Raw genomic sequence first — 13965 nt, 5'->3', positions numbered from 1 at the left:
TGTGTGTGTGTGTGCGCACGCGTGTGTATGTATGTGTGTGTTTGTGTGTGTTTTGGGCTGACCCAGTTTCTGTGCTTGGCCAGGCTTGTGCTGCTGCTGCTGCTGTCTGCTGTGCTGTGCTGCTAGGGGGAGATCCCTGCAGACTCCCTCAGAACAGACTCCAGCTCTCTTCCTGACAGACACTCACCGTGGCATGTTATCCCCCCACGGATAAGAGACCTCTGCCTCTCTGTCAGCGTGTGTGTGTGTGTGTGTGTGTGTGTTTCAGATACACCTTGATGCAGAAGCACAAATGAATACTCAGAAAAGTGCACTCACATGGGTGCACATGCAGTAACAGCATTCTCACCAACACACAGTCACACACATATGCAAAGCACATACCATCCCAGATCTGTATATTTTTAATTCCATCCACCCTCCTCCAGCTCCTCCTTCTCTCTTCCCGGTGTTTGTCTGGAGTTATTGTTTCAATCTTGCTGCATCAGGGGGCCCCTGAAGGTTATAAATTAAACATAAATGCAAATGCGCTGAGCCATTGCCCTCCTCCACCTCCCTCTCTCACACACACACACGCTCATCCTCGCCATTCAAACAGATCAGTGTGTCTGCGAATTAATAGGAGAACAGTGGGTTTTTTTTAATGAGCGAGAGAGCAAAATTAGAGTTGCAAAGCCACAGCGCACACACCCAGAGCTGCCGAGGCAACGGCTTGAAAAGCCGGGCGCCATCATAGAATATGCTAATGCTCCAGGTCCCCTCACTGTCAGCCTTAGTGTTGCTCTAGATGAGATCAGAGCTGAGGCTTTGATCTGGGACACTGATGGGAGCCAGAATCATCATGTGCACAAAGTACAGAGAGCAGAAAGGGTGTGGATGAGGTTTGCTCTAATCAGAAAGGGTGCACACAACCAGTGATGAAGCTCTAACATGAAGGAATTTTGGATCATTTAAGGAGATGTAGTTTCTTCTATACATACGCACAGCAACAGCAGTCACTTCCGCATTTTCCTCTTGTCTTGTCTTCTCGGGGTGTCCTATAGATAAATAGCCATCTGGTCCTGTTGATGCTATAGGCTGGGCCTGAGCATACTGTATGGTGAACACCATGGAGAGTTGTATTTGGACTATAACAACGTTATAGCTTTTATTCTCTGCCATATGGACTCGTAAAGGCAAACGGCTGGGAAAGGTTTCCAGGGATGTCACTCGCTTTTATTTGTCTCCAGTGAGCAAGCCTCCATTTGGAAAAGTGAGATTAAGCCTCTTGCTGACATGAGATAATATTTTTTTTTCATGTTACACAAGCTTCACAGAATCCTCATTTCTAAATATTTTTACATAAGGAAGTCCTACCCTGTCACTAGGTTCTGTCTGACTGAAAAGGTGTGTTTCTGCTTGTATTATATATATATGTATTTTAAGCTCTCAATTGTACTGGCACTGTATCTCCAGCAGGGGTCTTCCCATTGTCATGGACATGGCCTCATAGTGAATTACCTTACACTGAACAAAAAGTATAAGTCAGAGTAAATTGTGCCTCCTCGTTTCACCAATATGTGACAGCAATTAGGTGTTAGAAAAATCATGGTCATCACTGCACCTGTAGTCATCACTTTTACTATGGTCTTCATTACCTCCACCACTGGCATCTTTGTTGTCATTGTCATTGTCACATTAGTTCTCACCACCAGCAGTCATTATCATTATCATGACCATCCTCAGCACAACTCTCATACCCAAATCCCTCTCTTCCTAACCCCCTCCTTCTCCCCTCCACCCCTCTTTCATCCGCAGCTCCCTCTGTTGATCAAATGCATCTGATCTCATCAAAGCAGACCCTCTGCTCATTCAAGTCCCAACAGACACCCCAGCTTCTTTACTAAGCACTATTTTACATTCATGTTTTAATACCACTGATGGGGTAGCATATCTTGTAGACTTTGGTTTTGTGTGGTCCTACACTGCAGCCTGGGGTTGATTTTTTTTTTTTTTTTTCCCTCTCCTTTTTTTTTTTTTTTTTTAATTTTTATTATCATTTCTGACAGGCTATTCTCAGTAAATCAAATGAAGGAAATTAAAGAACCTAGCCTTTTATTCAAATGAGACCCTAATGAAGAATTCCTTTAATATTCATAAAATTCATATTACATTCCTATGGAGACATACAGTGGGTTTAAAGTGACCTAATCGCACTGAATGCCATTTTTTAAAATCAACTTTCATACCGAATAGTCCTGTAGAATATTATACAGTTTATAGTTTGTGATATTTCCATGCTTTGCCTCTTATTACAGGAATGCTATGGTTCTTTGTTGAAGGGGACGTTACTGACGAAAAGGAGTGAGTGGAGCGCATAGGGGGTGAACTCTGTGGTACAGATATTACAGCATTATAGGAGCTATAAAGTGTGATTACATTCTTATTCCGATAGCAAAAATATTGCGCACAGCTTGTGGCTGCGTGTCCGACTCCTGTCAGCGCTGCAGAGAACTGGCTTGAGCCGAGGGACAGAGAGGATGGGAAGAAAGAAAATCAGTGCTGGATAATTGCGCATAAACTCGCAGGGGCAAACTTAACGTGTTTATTTGAAGGATTCTTGTGGAGCGAGCGGAGGAGCAATGTCCACGTCTAATTTGGAAATGTTCCATCTGTCATGGGTATTGTTTTTTTAAAATTAACGTGCTTTAAACTAAAGGAAGAGGAGTCGTTCCTCGGCCGCCTGAGGTGCGAATATTAAAAGAAATCTTTATATTATAATGACAATAGGATAATGAGTGTCATGTCAAAATAGTGCCACATTAGTGAATCTTTTTAACTATAGAATCCGCCCGCAAAAAGTCGTTGAACAGAGAAACATCAATATGCAGCGTGGTTAATGGCTCGCTACTCCAGTCCGGATTTTCCATGTGAGGCGCGCCGGAGCCCTGGAGGTGGATAAGCTGGTAGAGCCCGCTCTCTCTAATGCCATGCTGGGCCACAAGGGCTCCGGGAGACGCTGCTACATATTACCGAGAACCGGGATGGAGGAGAGGCGGAGGGGGGAAGAAAAAAAAGTTTCGTTTAAACCTGGCAGAGAAACTTTCAACATGAAGCCTCACTGACGCACCGTTTCACCACAGCAGCTACAGCAGCGCTACAACAGAGCTTGCTTTTCCACTGAATATATTTTTCACCTCCCAGCTTGTGTTTTCTTCCCCCTCTTGTATTATTTTCTGTGTTCAAGGCTGGTCGGGGCTTGCTGTCACTGCGCGCTGAAATGTTGGAGTGAGCATGGCTGCGCAAGTTGCATCGGCTCCGACCAGAACTAATAACAAAAATAAGAAATTATCCAGCGGTTTGGGTCCGGAGCTCAATTCGGGGAAATCCGGAGGAGGAGGAGGAGGAGGAGGGAACGTACAGCGGACTGGACCGATGCTGGGTGCTGGAGATGGGACTCTGAATAATGTAGACCATCACCGCCGAAACGATCTCAACATGGTTCATTCAACTTCCACGACTCATAACGCTCCGGACGGTCGCGACAAAGATGGGAATAACCTCGCGCCCACTACGACGAATTCAACCACTTCCTCGATAGAAACGGGTTTGATCGCGAACCACAAGCTGAAATGTGTGGGGAGCGGAGATCCCCCTCAGTCTCAACCGTCGCCGCAGCAGCAGCAGCAGCCGCCGCCGCAATTTGGCCAATTTGCGCCACATCAGCAGCGACAGATTCAAAGTAACAACACCGCCAATAACAACGGCCAGGGGCCCCATGGGGACAGAGGTATGGATCACCAACACCACGGCGGAAAAGAGAACCTGTTGGGGGGGCAAGGGGAGCAACAGCAGCAGCACATGTCAGGAAAAGGTGAGAGTGACCTCACCTGTAAACCCGCGGAGAGGATGATGGGTACAAGGTATGAACACTCTAACTTGGGGCCAACTAGTAACAACTCTGAGTTTAATAACAACTATTACACTGCAAGGCCCTGTTATGAGCAACATGGCGGACAGCAGCAACAAAGCAGTGGGATGGGGATAACGCACTCCTCGGCGCATAACAGCATGGAGAACTCCCACGAAGCAGGGTACCACAACAGCCAGTATAATCAGTACCCAGCGTACCGGGCGGGTTACGGCGGCGGGGCCTACGGGATGATGGGTCCCTCTGGATGCCGACAACCTGGGAACATGATGATGAGCAGCAACTCCTCAGCAAGCCACAACAAGTCTCCCCTGGGAGCTGCTTCGGGTGGGTTTCAGAGGTTCACGGGACAAACCCATCAGCAGCAGCATCCTTCAGGGGCCACCCCGACGCTCAACCAGTTGCTGACGTCCCCCAGCCCCATGATGCGGGGTTATGGTGGCGCGTACCAAGACTACAGCGGCTCCACGGTACAGCAAGGCGGCATGGGCCTTGGGAAAGACGTGGGACCCCAGTATGGAACCACCTCAGCCCACGGCTGGGGCGGACAGCAGAGAAACCACCCTCATTCAATGAGTCCAGGCAACGGAGGGCAAGGCCTCGGCAGGACGCAGGTAAGTTTTGGAAACTTCCTAGCCAACACCTCCCGCGTGCACCATGAACTCGGATTTCTCACCGCTGGTGTGTCACTTTTACCGTGTGTGTGTGTGCACGGGCTGATCACAACGGCAGTCCGTGTGCCTCGGACAAGGGCTGTTTACCTACGTGAAGATGAGAGTGCTGAAGTTTCTAAGTGATTTATACGGAAATACCATGGGTTGATTTTATACAGAGGAACGACCTTTTCGGGTGTAGAATTCTGACTTGTGTAAATGTATTAAACATCAGCCCTACCTGAGTTTTAACAAAACAGATAACAGGGAAGAAAAGCCAAATTTATTTCTTAAAAAGTCAGCTTCACTGATGAGGGTATGACAAGCGTTAAATAATTAATACCATATAAATCAGACTGGTGTTTCTGTGCTTCCATCTCAATAGTTCACATTCCATGTGTGTATTCTCCGCATTATTTTTTAATTTTATCTGGTAGATTAAAAAGCAACAATCATGTTGGGCAGATGCACGTCGCTGTCGACGTGGTGTCAGACACGTTGCAAAACGCCCTGTTTAGAAGACGTGTTGTGTTCGCTGCGCTCGTCGAGCAAAGTAAAACATCCCAATAAAAATGAAGGTAAATGATCACTAATAAACACTAAAAGCATGCGATATTTGTCATGTCATCGTGTTGAACTGATCTGAGAAATCAAATGGACACCGCGGCCACGTGAAGACCGTCGGTCCCTCTCCGTGCGCTCCGTATCGAGCTGGAGCGCTTCCGTGCGCCTCGTTTGTTCTCGTGCAGCTCTTCTCAGAATTTGAATAGTGGAGGTAAACTGGCTAAAAGCTCTCCGTGCTCACAGTTGACACCCAGTCTGCCATCTGATTGGCTCCTTGTGGCCCCTCTGGGCAGACTACACTCAAAAAAGAGGACTCTTGCAGGAATCCTTGTCCATGGCGCTGTTGTGATGCCGCATTCTCGTCTCATGGGAATACTCCAGACTTGGAGGCCGTCCAACGCAGTAACTGAAGTTTTATGAAGCTTTGGGCTGCTCCTGATGATTTTGCTCATAACTGCACTATACTGCAATGTCAGCCCAGAATGATAAAGGAAATAGATAATGTGTTTTTGTGTAGAGTGAGTTATAATCTTAAATTTCTTGTTAGGCTTGTATGTTCAGGCTTTACGCTCTCTTGTTCTGTTTGATCTCAGTGTATCATTTCCCACTGAATTTAGAGTAATTGTCATGCGCAATTATCTTACATGTGGGACGTTAATGCACAAACTAAATCACTCTTATTCATAACCACAGTTTTACACAACAACGCCTGCAATTTCAGTGGGTTGCTGCAGCTGGGGGTTGAATGCCTTGCTTGAGGGCCCATCAGTGGTAACGGTTGAGGGAGGGAAGAAAATGCTACTGTCAAAGCATTCCTCCTCCTGTTTAGGGAGACCGCACTCAAGTATCACTGGGTGTCCTGTGCTGAATCACCACTGTGTCAACAGCAGGCAGACCTACAGCTGGGGGAGGGTGTAGCCGCCAGTTCAAAAGTCTTCCCCAAAACAATACCGTGTTTCTCCAGAACAGCCATTATTCTGTGGTTGATTTTGATACACAAAATTATTCACACTGCTGGATGGCACATCTGTACGACTGGAGGGCAGTGTGCTTAAGCATAGCTTATACTGTCTCCCTCTTGCGAAACAAAAGACGTTTATTACCCTGCATTATTTCAATCAAAGGCAATTTGCATTGGATGCTGGGGATATTAAATGGATGTTTTAGCCTGTGAGGTTTTGCTGTGGTATTGATTGTATCAAATATTGCACTGATAGGATGGTCACTAGAAACCCACAGTAACATTTAGATATGAAGAATACTGGTGTGTGAGTGTGTGTACATGAATAAATTAAAGTCAGCTGGCATAACAGCCACAGCATATAGTTATATGAGTCATATTCTTTAAGATTCATATTCAGTTTTTTTGTGCAGATTATTCCACCAAACCAGCTCCCTAAACAAATCTTGCATTTAACATTGTACAATGCAAATATATATTTTTTTATTTTGGTTGTTCACTTTAGGAATAAGCGCATGTGCTACTGTGTTTTTTCTTGACTCTATCAACATTTCAGCAGCAGTATATTCACGCTACAAAAGCCCTATGTTTAATTCATATTTGGAGCGGCAGCACGGCTCTCCTGTGCACTGACAGGCTGTGTGAGAAAGGCGAGCAGTGTAGTGCATAATACTGCCTCCAAATTGGCCCCGTGATATGACTGCGCTTCACTTCGGAGTGCGTTTGGTCGGAGCACGCCTCTGTCACCTGTTGGCACAGTTTCCCCTCTTTCAAATTCAATTTCCCTCCCCACTGCCTCTCTTCAGGAGCAAGTTTTGAGCGAAACGAGTGCGCCTCATTTACGCCCCCCTCCACCAACACACACACACACACACTTGTCTGGTCACTCATGAAAATGAAGACAGAGCCACACCACTGTGTGTGTGTGTGTTTGTGCACACACATCAGATTATTTTATTCAGTAGTGTGTGTTGAACCTGCTCTCTCAGCAAAATGACATTGTCCTAGTTTTTAAAATTACTGTCGCCTATTTGATTGAGGGAAAACAGAGCAATATTCGGTGTTCAGTGTGTAACCTTCTGCCTGAATGCGAGCGTACATGTTTGTCTGCATGTGAACGGCTTTAAATCCAGGCCATTGCTGCTCAGTGTGTTTCTTCTTTCTAATGTGCAGTGTGTATGTATAGCACTAATAGAACAGCATATGTGCAATCCTGAAGAGTTACTTAGTTTGACGTCGCAGATGAAACAGCATTTTCTGTCTCAACCTATATGTGTAACGAGGATCCGTCTGTTATCCACTAATCAGAACACACACAGCACACACAGAGAACAATAAAAGTAATTAGTAGAAGATAATGAGAGCCTAGCAAGTTGGAAATAGTGTTGTTGCTTAGATAATTACCGGAGCAACTCATTTAAAACCTGACCTAATAAAACAAAAAATGGATACCTACAGTTTCCACTAATTTATTACCATTATGCTCGATGTTTTGCTTTAGTTTTTTTTTGGTTGTTTTTTTTTTTTTTTTCAGAGTTGAAATCAAAGCTCAGTAGTTCTACATATCAAAGACTAGACCCAATCTCATCCTTGGTAATGTGCTTACCTTGAAATGATTCCTGCTTGCAGTGCTCTCTAGTGCATACTGTTTACATTTCTCTCTTATGAATTATTAGTGTGATTCGAACAAAGACTTTATAATGGGAGCAATGCATCAATGTCACATTGTATTATGCGGCTATCTCAGGGAGCCTTGTGCATAGTGATGGGCCTGACTGTGGCTGCTGGAATTTAATTTATGGTACATGTTCTGCATCAGACGGACAGCCCATGAGGTCTGGTCAGGAAATGGGCTTGTAGGTGTGTGTGTTTGGGTGCTCCTTTTTATTCTGGGGTGTGCGTTTAGAATTTCTGTTTGTGTGTGTCCTTGAGTTTGTGTCTCTTCTCTTTCGCTCTCAGTTTGTGTGTGAGCATGTGTGTGTGTGCATGCAGGAGAAAGCTAAAGCCACTTCGTCAGCACACTAAGCAGTCCAACCTCTGCCCCACCCCTCTCCCAATCCGTCTATCTTCCTCCCTCTCCTGCTCTCTGCCCCTTCCCGTCACTTGTTTGTTTACATTGTTTTGTTTACACCACTGTCTTGGCCAGCCAGCGCAGCGCTGATTAGCAACACTAGAGTGAAATTTTAATTTGCTCTGTTGCGTCCGATAAGGGCCCGGCACAGCGTTTTTCATCTTCTTGGGTGAAACACAGCCTGCTTAGGTAATTGGCAGACTGGGGTTATCCCCGGTCTGCATGCGGTTTCCACAAAACGTCAGTTAATTCGTTTTTTTTTTTTTAAATAATATGAATTAAAGAAAAACAGCTATCCAGTTGCATCACTAGACAAAAGCTCACATATTATTAGCTAGCTAATAAAATAAGTGTAATTTTTTGTGGCTTTTTCTGTGCACTCACATCATCGACTGGAGTCAAAGGTTGATGTGTAAATGCCCTGAAGAAAGAATTTAATTAATACAAGCGGGCGTTGATTTGGTGTCAGCTGTTTCTCAGCTCTGTCTTAGCCGAACTTCTGGTGTCAGGAGGGAGAAGAAAAATCAAAACGCTAGCAATTTTGTGGAAGAAAGTTAATTGTGCTTATGGGAGAATTTGACTTTTCCGTGTGGATGACATAGTCCAAGGATTTTTTTCTCATTATTTGATCTGAAAGTCGTTTCAGATTCATTTCACAACCTTATTTAGTCTGTGTCAGCAGTGGTGGAGTCTTCTCATGATAACCCTGAAAACTATAGCTGTGCCTTGGCATTCTGGGATTTTGTAGGATTTATCACAGTCTGGTTAAGAGTTAGATACAGCCATAGATACGCCATAGATAAAACACATAACACATACAAGGACAAACAGAAACTTTAGAAATTTTAAATCACTTCTGGCTCTCTATCTGTCAGCTGAGTTAAAGTAAAAAACAGCCTTATATTATTTTGTGCACACTTACTACCACCAGCAAATGCTATGCAGCCTGAACACCGAGACAAAGAAAAGCTCTCGTCAGTATGATGATCATGCAGTCACAAATAAATCAACCACAAGCAAATCTAGTTAAATCAGTTTTAGTTTGTTTTTGTTACAATTTATTTGATTTTAATTAGTATTTCCTATTTCAATAGGTTATGATTTGCTGTCAGCCTTGAGACTTGGCTGTTGTTGTTCTGTGTAAAGTATAGGAAGGCCAGAGATATAGAAATGTAGACGATATTTGAAGTGAGTCACGTGGAGGGCTGCTGACTTAGGAGGAATAAGCCTGGCTGACTTCACAGAGACAGAGACAGAGAGGGAGAAGGGAATCAGTATCTGAACTCGGGCAAATGTCAGCATAGTTAAAATCCTGTCCCACTGGACCTCACCCCACTTCAGCCTTCTGAACCACACAGGGAAAAAGAAGTATTTATGAGTTGTTAGACTCTGAAACACACAACCATATTGGATTTCCTCTCTTCACTAGTGTGTTTGTGTGTGTGTGGCTGGCAGGGCGCCAGGACTCATGGCAATGGGTGCTGTGGTGGCACCTCCTCCCCCACCACCCTGACCTTCACATATGCTAATTAGCCACGTGGAGCTGCTGAAAGGGAGGATGCCTCTCTCCCGGAGAAAGGATTATTTTTTTTCTTTCTTTATTTCTTTGTGTATTTTGCTAAGTAAACATATAGCAGTTAAATAATAGTCACATATTTACTAAACAGATGATTCTATACAGTATACTCTTTGCTTCCACTTTCGCACATTTTTTTTTTTTGTTCTCCGTTTTGTTTTCTTCTCTTTTGTTCTGTGTTTTCTCTCTAAATGTGGTCTCTCCTCTTTTATATGCTTCATGTTGCTGGCTCTCAGTAGCCAGCTAGGTCTCTCAAGGGAACAGCAGTCAGTTATGAGGTATTTAGACAACCTGCGTATCCTATCAAATATTTATACACTATACTGAGCAGATCTGTGGGTCACTACTGAAACTACTGACTGTCCGGCTCACAATAGCTGCTGCTGCTGCTGCCCACATCCTTTGTCTCCTCTCTTGGCTACAGAAGAGATAATGGGAAACAGACAGGTCTGTTCCTGTAGAAATTAGCAGTTTTGTGATTGCAGTCAGCAGGACATTTTTAAGAGCCAACCAAACTGTGCTTCTCCTCCCTCTTTGTATAATAAGTCCAATGGTCCAGTTGAACAAAAAGAAAGAGATCCAAGGAGTTTTTATTTACATATACTGTAAATATACACATATACGTATACTGTGAGAATGTAGAAGATTTTTGAATTATGTTCGTATATTATCATAATTTCTTTTACATTGAGCTTTTGGTTTAGTCTACTGGCTGAATAATATGTTTATTACAAAATGAGCACCCTTGAAATAAAATGAGGATGATATGAGGACATGATAGAGTGATAGAGAAGAGACCATTTTTAACAACCATTTCCAAGCATAAAATTTTCTTATTTTGTAAAGCCAGGCTTGTGTCTTTTTTTCACAATGTCGCTGTAGAACATTTCTCAGTGAGTCAACCTGCTGCACAAGCTTGCATAAAAATGTAAATGCATGCTCACGTAGAAGCCAGTTCATAATCCGTATAGTTTGTATGTGTGTAGGTGTGTATGACTTCATGTATGAACTTTCCACTGACACTATCTTCTCCTCCACTCACCAGCCTGTGAGAAAATCATCATCATCATCATCATCATCATCATCATCACCATCATTACCATCATCCATCACTTTGCACATCAAAGCCGCTGCACTCCTCTCTGTTTCCATACTGTAGACTGTGAACTCCAGTCACACGTCTTATTGTTTGGTTTAAGCTGATCCTAATCAGCGCTGACACTCAGCTTAAAAAAAAAAAAAGAAAGGAAGAATACAACTAAACATCACCAGCAAGGCGCTGACTGCCGTTTGTGATGCACAGCGAGACAAAAATAGAAAAACGATGGGACGCTGACGACGCACCAACACGGGGTCATTTTTTTCTCTCTCTTTCTGAGTTTTACCTTCTTCTTTTGTCTTTTTTCTGTTTGTCAGTCCGCCTCTCTCTCTCTCTCTCTCTCTAACATACAGTTATATGTGTACATCTTTCTGTCATTTTTGTTGACTGGCCAACCATGTATTTTCCCAACCACATGTTCCTGTCACGCTTTTCCTTTTCTATCTAACCTAAGATGTCCATTACAGCTTTGTGTGTGTGTGTGTGTGTGCGCGCACGCGCATGCGTGCATGAACAGAGCTGGTGTGTGGATATATTGGTGATTTATAGACACTGGTGACAGCAGGACACTAGTGGTCGGCCCTGGCTGAACTCTACCTAATTTAGAACAATTTTATCTCAGCAATTTAGAAAGCACATTCACTCCACATCCTCTCTCACACAGTGGATGCACGCATGCATATTTGACGCTGCTCTTTGCAGATACTATGTTAGAAATTTGGTTGTTATGTGTTGAAGTGGGTGTGGAGTACAGATATTTAGTCTTGGGATTTCTCTCATTTTCTTGCATTGCACACCTCTCTGATAGGGCCATACTTGGGTGTTCTGCATTCCAGCCACTCCTTTGACACGAACCGGATGAACTGGATTCAATATCGAAAACACAAGTGAACTTTATTTTGCAGTTTATATGTCTCATTTCTTTAAGATGTTAATTCTTCCCAAAGATATCCAATACAGAACAGATGTATGCTGTTCACAGTTAATCTCCCCCCGCAACTGTGCCTGTGCATGTATCTGTGTGTGTTTGTGTGTGTGTGTGTGTTCTTCTAAGTGCATGCACGTTTGTGCGTCTTCCTGTTCAATGAACATCCATAGTTACTGTTGGCTAAACATGCAAAGGTTACTCTAATGTCAGACACATGCCAGAGGGAAGTGTGGAATACCACATTAACATAATCCATAGACAACTGTCCCATTTACAAACATTGCTGAGCCGGGCTGATCGCCACAGCGCTGCAGGACCACATGACTGCTCGCTTCCGTTACGCTGCTTGAGACTGAATAGAGGAACTGCATCACAATAGCATTTCTCTGATGGAAAGACTTTTCCAAGAAAATTGTCTGGTTGGCAGATTTTGACATGACTCGACGGGACAAATTATGATGCCCAAAACCTGAAACATTCCTCTGCTCTGCCATAGGCAATAACTGACGTCATGCATATTGCTCACACAGTTAAAAAAATGTTTAGATATTTTGTTCTGAAATGCTGGCCCCTGGGTGCTTGTGTTGACAGTTTGTTGTGTACTGTCATTTTGTGGGTAGAGACTTGATTTGGCAACATTTATTGGAGTCAGACTAATAAAGACAGTGTGCACTTTTATATTTCATGATTAGAAGGTTGGGGATTAAATTTTCCTCCAAACTCTGGATTCACTCCAGTGTTATGGGAATGGGTATGGAAATTTGATAATATCCTTCCTGGGCCTTTTTATGATCAAGATGGACACAGTTTTGCAGGATATTTGTAATTGTTGTATTTGTTATTTTCTGTTACGTTCAGCAGTAACGTGCCTTTTTTTGGGACTCACCACAGAAATGAATACAAAGCAACCAGTGGAATAATATTTAAAGCATTCAGTGTTAATTAGATGCTTTGTGGCGGCTAACATGTTGCCCTCTCACCCGCTGGGGCTGGAGTCTATGCTGACAGTTGGAGTGATTGTTTTGATAATTATGTGTGCATAATCCAGAGAAGAGGACTCTCACTGCATTTTTCAAAAGACATTTCTGTTTTTGCAGCTCATTTTGACTGTGTGTTCAGTGTTTTGTTTCTTTTTTTTTTTTTTTTTTTGTTTTTGAGGGATACATTGTTTTCACTCACATAACCGGTATTTTAATTAGTCTGTCTTTGGAAATTCCCTGTGTGTGTTGTGGTTTGTGTTGGACACTGCAGACACCCACAGCTCCCAGACATTTCTCAACTTTTTTTTTTTTTTTTTTTTTTTTTTACACATTGGCCATATTCCAAAAAGCAGAGTCATGCATGGAAACTTTTGCAAATTCACATTTTTTTCTCCTTTGTAAAGCATAAACAACATCTCAGTCTCTCCCTACTGTTAGTTGTTTCCAAGTCTCTGTCTTTTCTGCCTTTTGGATGGTAGTTGTGGGTGACCTTGCATGGTGACTAGAGTGCCTACTCATTAAGTAGTAAAGATGAATGGTTCCATTATAGCAGGAGGAAAAAAACGAGCAGGGCCAATTAGTGGTAATTAACAGCGGTGAGGGTGCGGCGCTCTGGAGGGCACCCTGACCTGGACTCTGGAGGGGGCAGAGGGGAGCAGTAGTGCATGAGGAGGAGATTCAGCTATATATGTGTGGAAAAATGCCTATTAGGGAAGGCGTGTGTTTGTATGGGAATTTATGTGTGAATTACCAGAAGGTGATTATAGGTGTACTGATGTAAGGGAAGAGTGTGTATTTTGGTGTGACAGTTATTTGATCAGTGTATGTGAGAATAAGTGCGTACTGGTTGAGTGTAGGCAAATGTACATACTTGCATACCAGTTTGAAGTTTAATGTGGGTGTTTATGGGATAATCAAGATCCACGAGTGTGTTGCGTGTACAAGACAAAGTGTGTGTGTGTGTGTACACATTCTTGTGAGCTGACAGATGGGAAAATCACAGGGGACAGCAACACGTTTGAACATTTAGAGGTGACGGAGGTCAACAGCCGTAACACCTGTCTTTGACTTTTGACCCCTGATGTGATGTCATTCCCCCCTCCTGCAGCACTTTGGCGTGGCCAGGGAGCTCGTTAGGCAAAGGTCTGAGAATAAAAGGCCCTGAAATGCCAAGCCAATATACCATCAGCGCTAATGAACATTTTGTGATGAGTTTAGTTCTT

At 43.5% G+C, this 13965-nt stretch overlaps 1 protein-coding gene across 8 annotated transcripts in view; it reads left to right on the top strand.

Annotated features, from left to right (window-relative positions):
* Positions 1-13965, top strand: part of LOC124072513 (AT-rich interactive domain-containing protein 1B-like) — a 190566-nt gene that overhangs the window by 26896 nt on the left and 149705 nt on the right. For 3 of the 8 annotated variants that reach the window (XM_046413986.1, XM_046413988.1, XM_046413987.1), the window contains exon 1: positions 2498-4524. The exons of 4 other annotated variants lie outside the window; for them this stretch is intronic. In XM_046413986.1, coding sequence (XP_046269942.1) covers positions 3274-4524 — 1251 coding nt within the window. In that variant the 5' untranslated portion in view covers positions 2498-3273. Of the gene's footprint in view, positions 1-2497; positions 4525-13965 lie in introns of those variants that run through there. One more of the 8 variants, XM_046413985.1, reaches the window with a different exon arrangement.

This window comes from Scatophagus argus, chromosome 15, assembly GCF_020382885.2.
Source record: "Scatophagus argus isolate fScaArg1 chromosome 15, fScaArg1.pri, whole genome shotgun sequence".
NCBI lineage: Eukaryota > Metazoa > Chordata > Actinopteri > Scatophagidae > Scatophagus > Scatophagus argus.
Note: the sequence above shows the minus strand (reverse complement) of the source record. Positions and strands in the feature narration are given on the sequence as shown.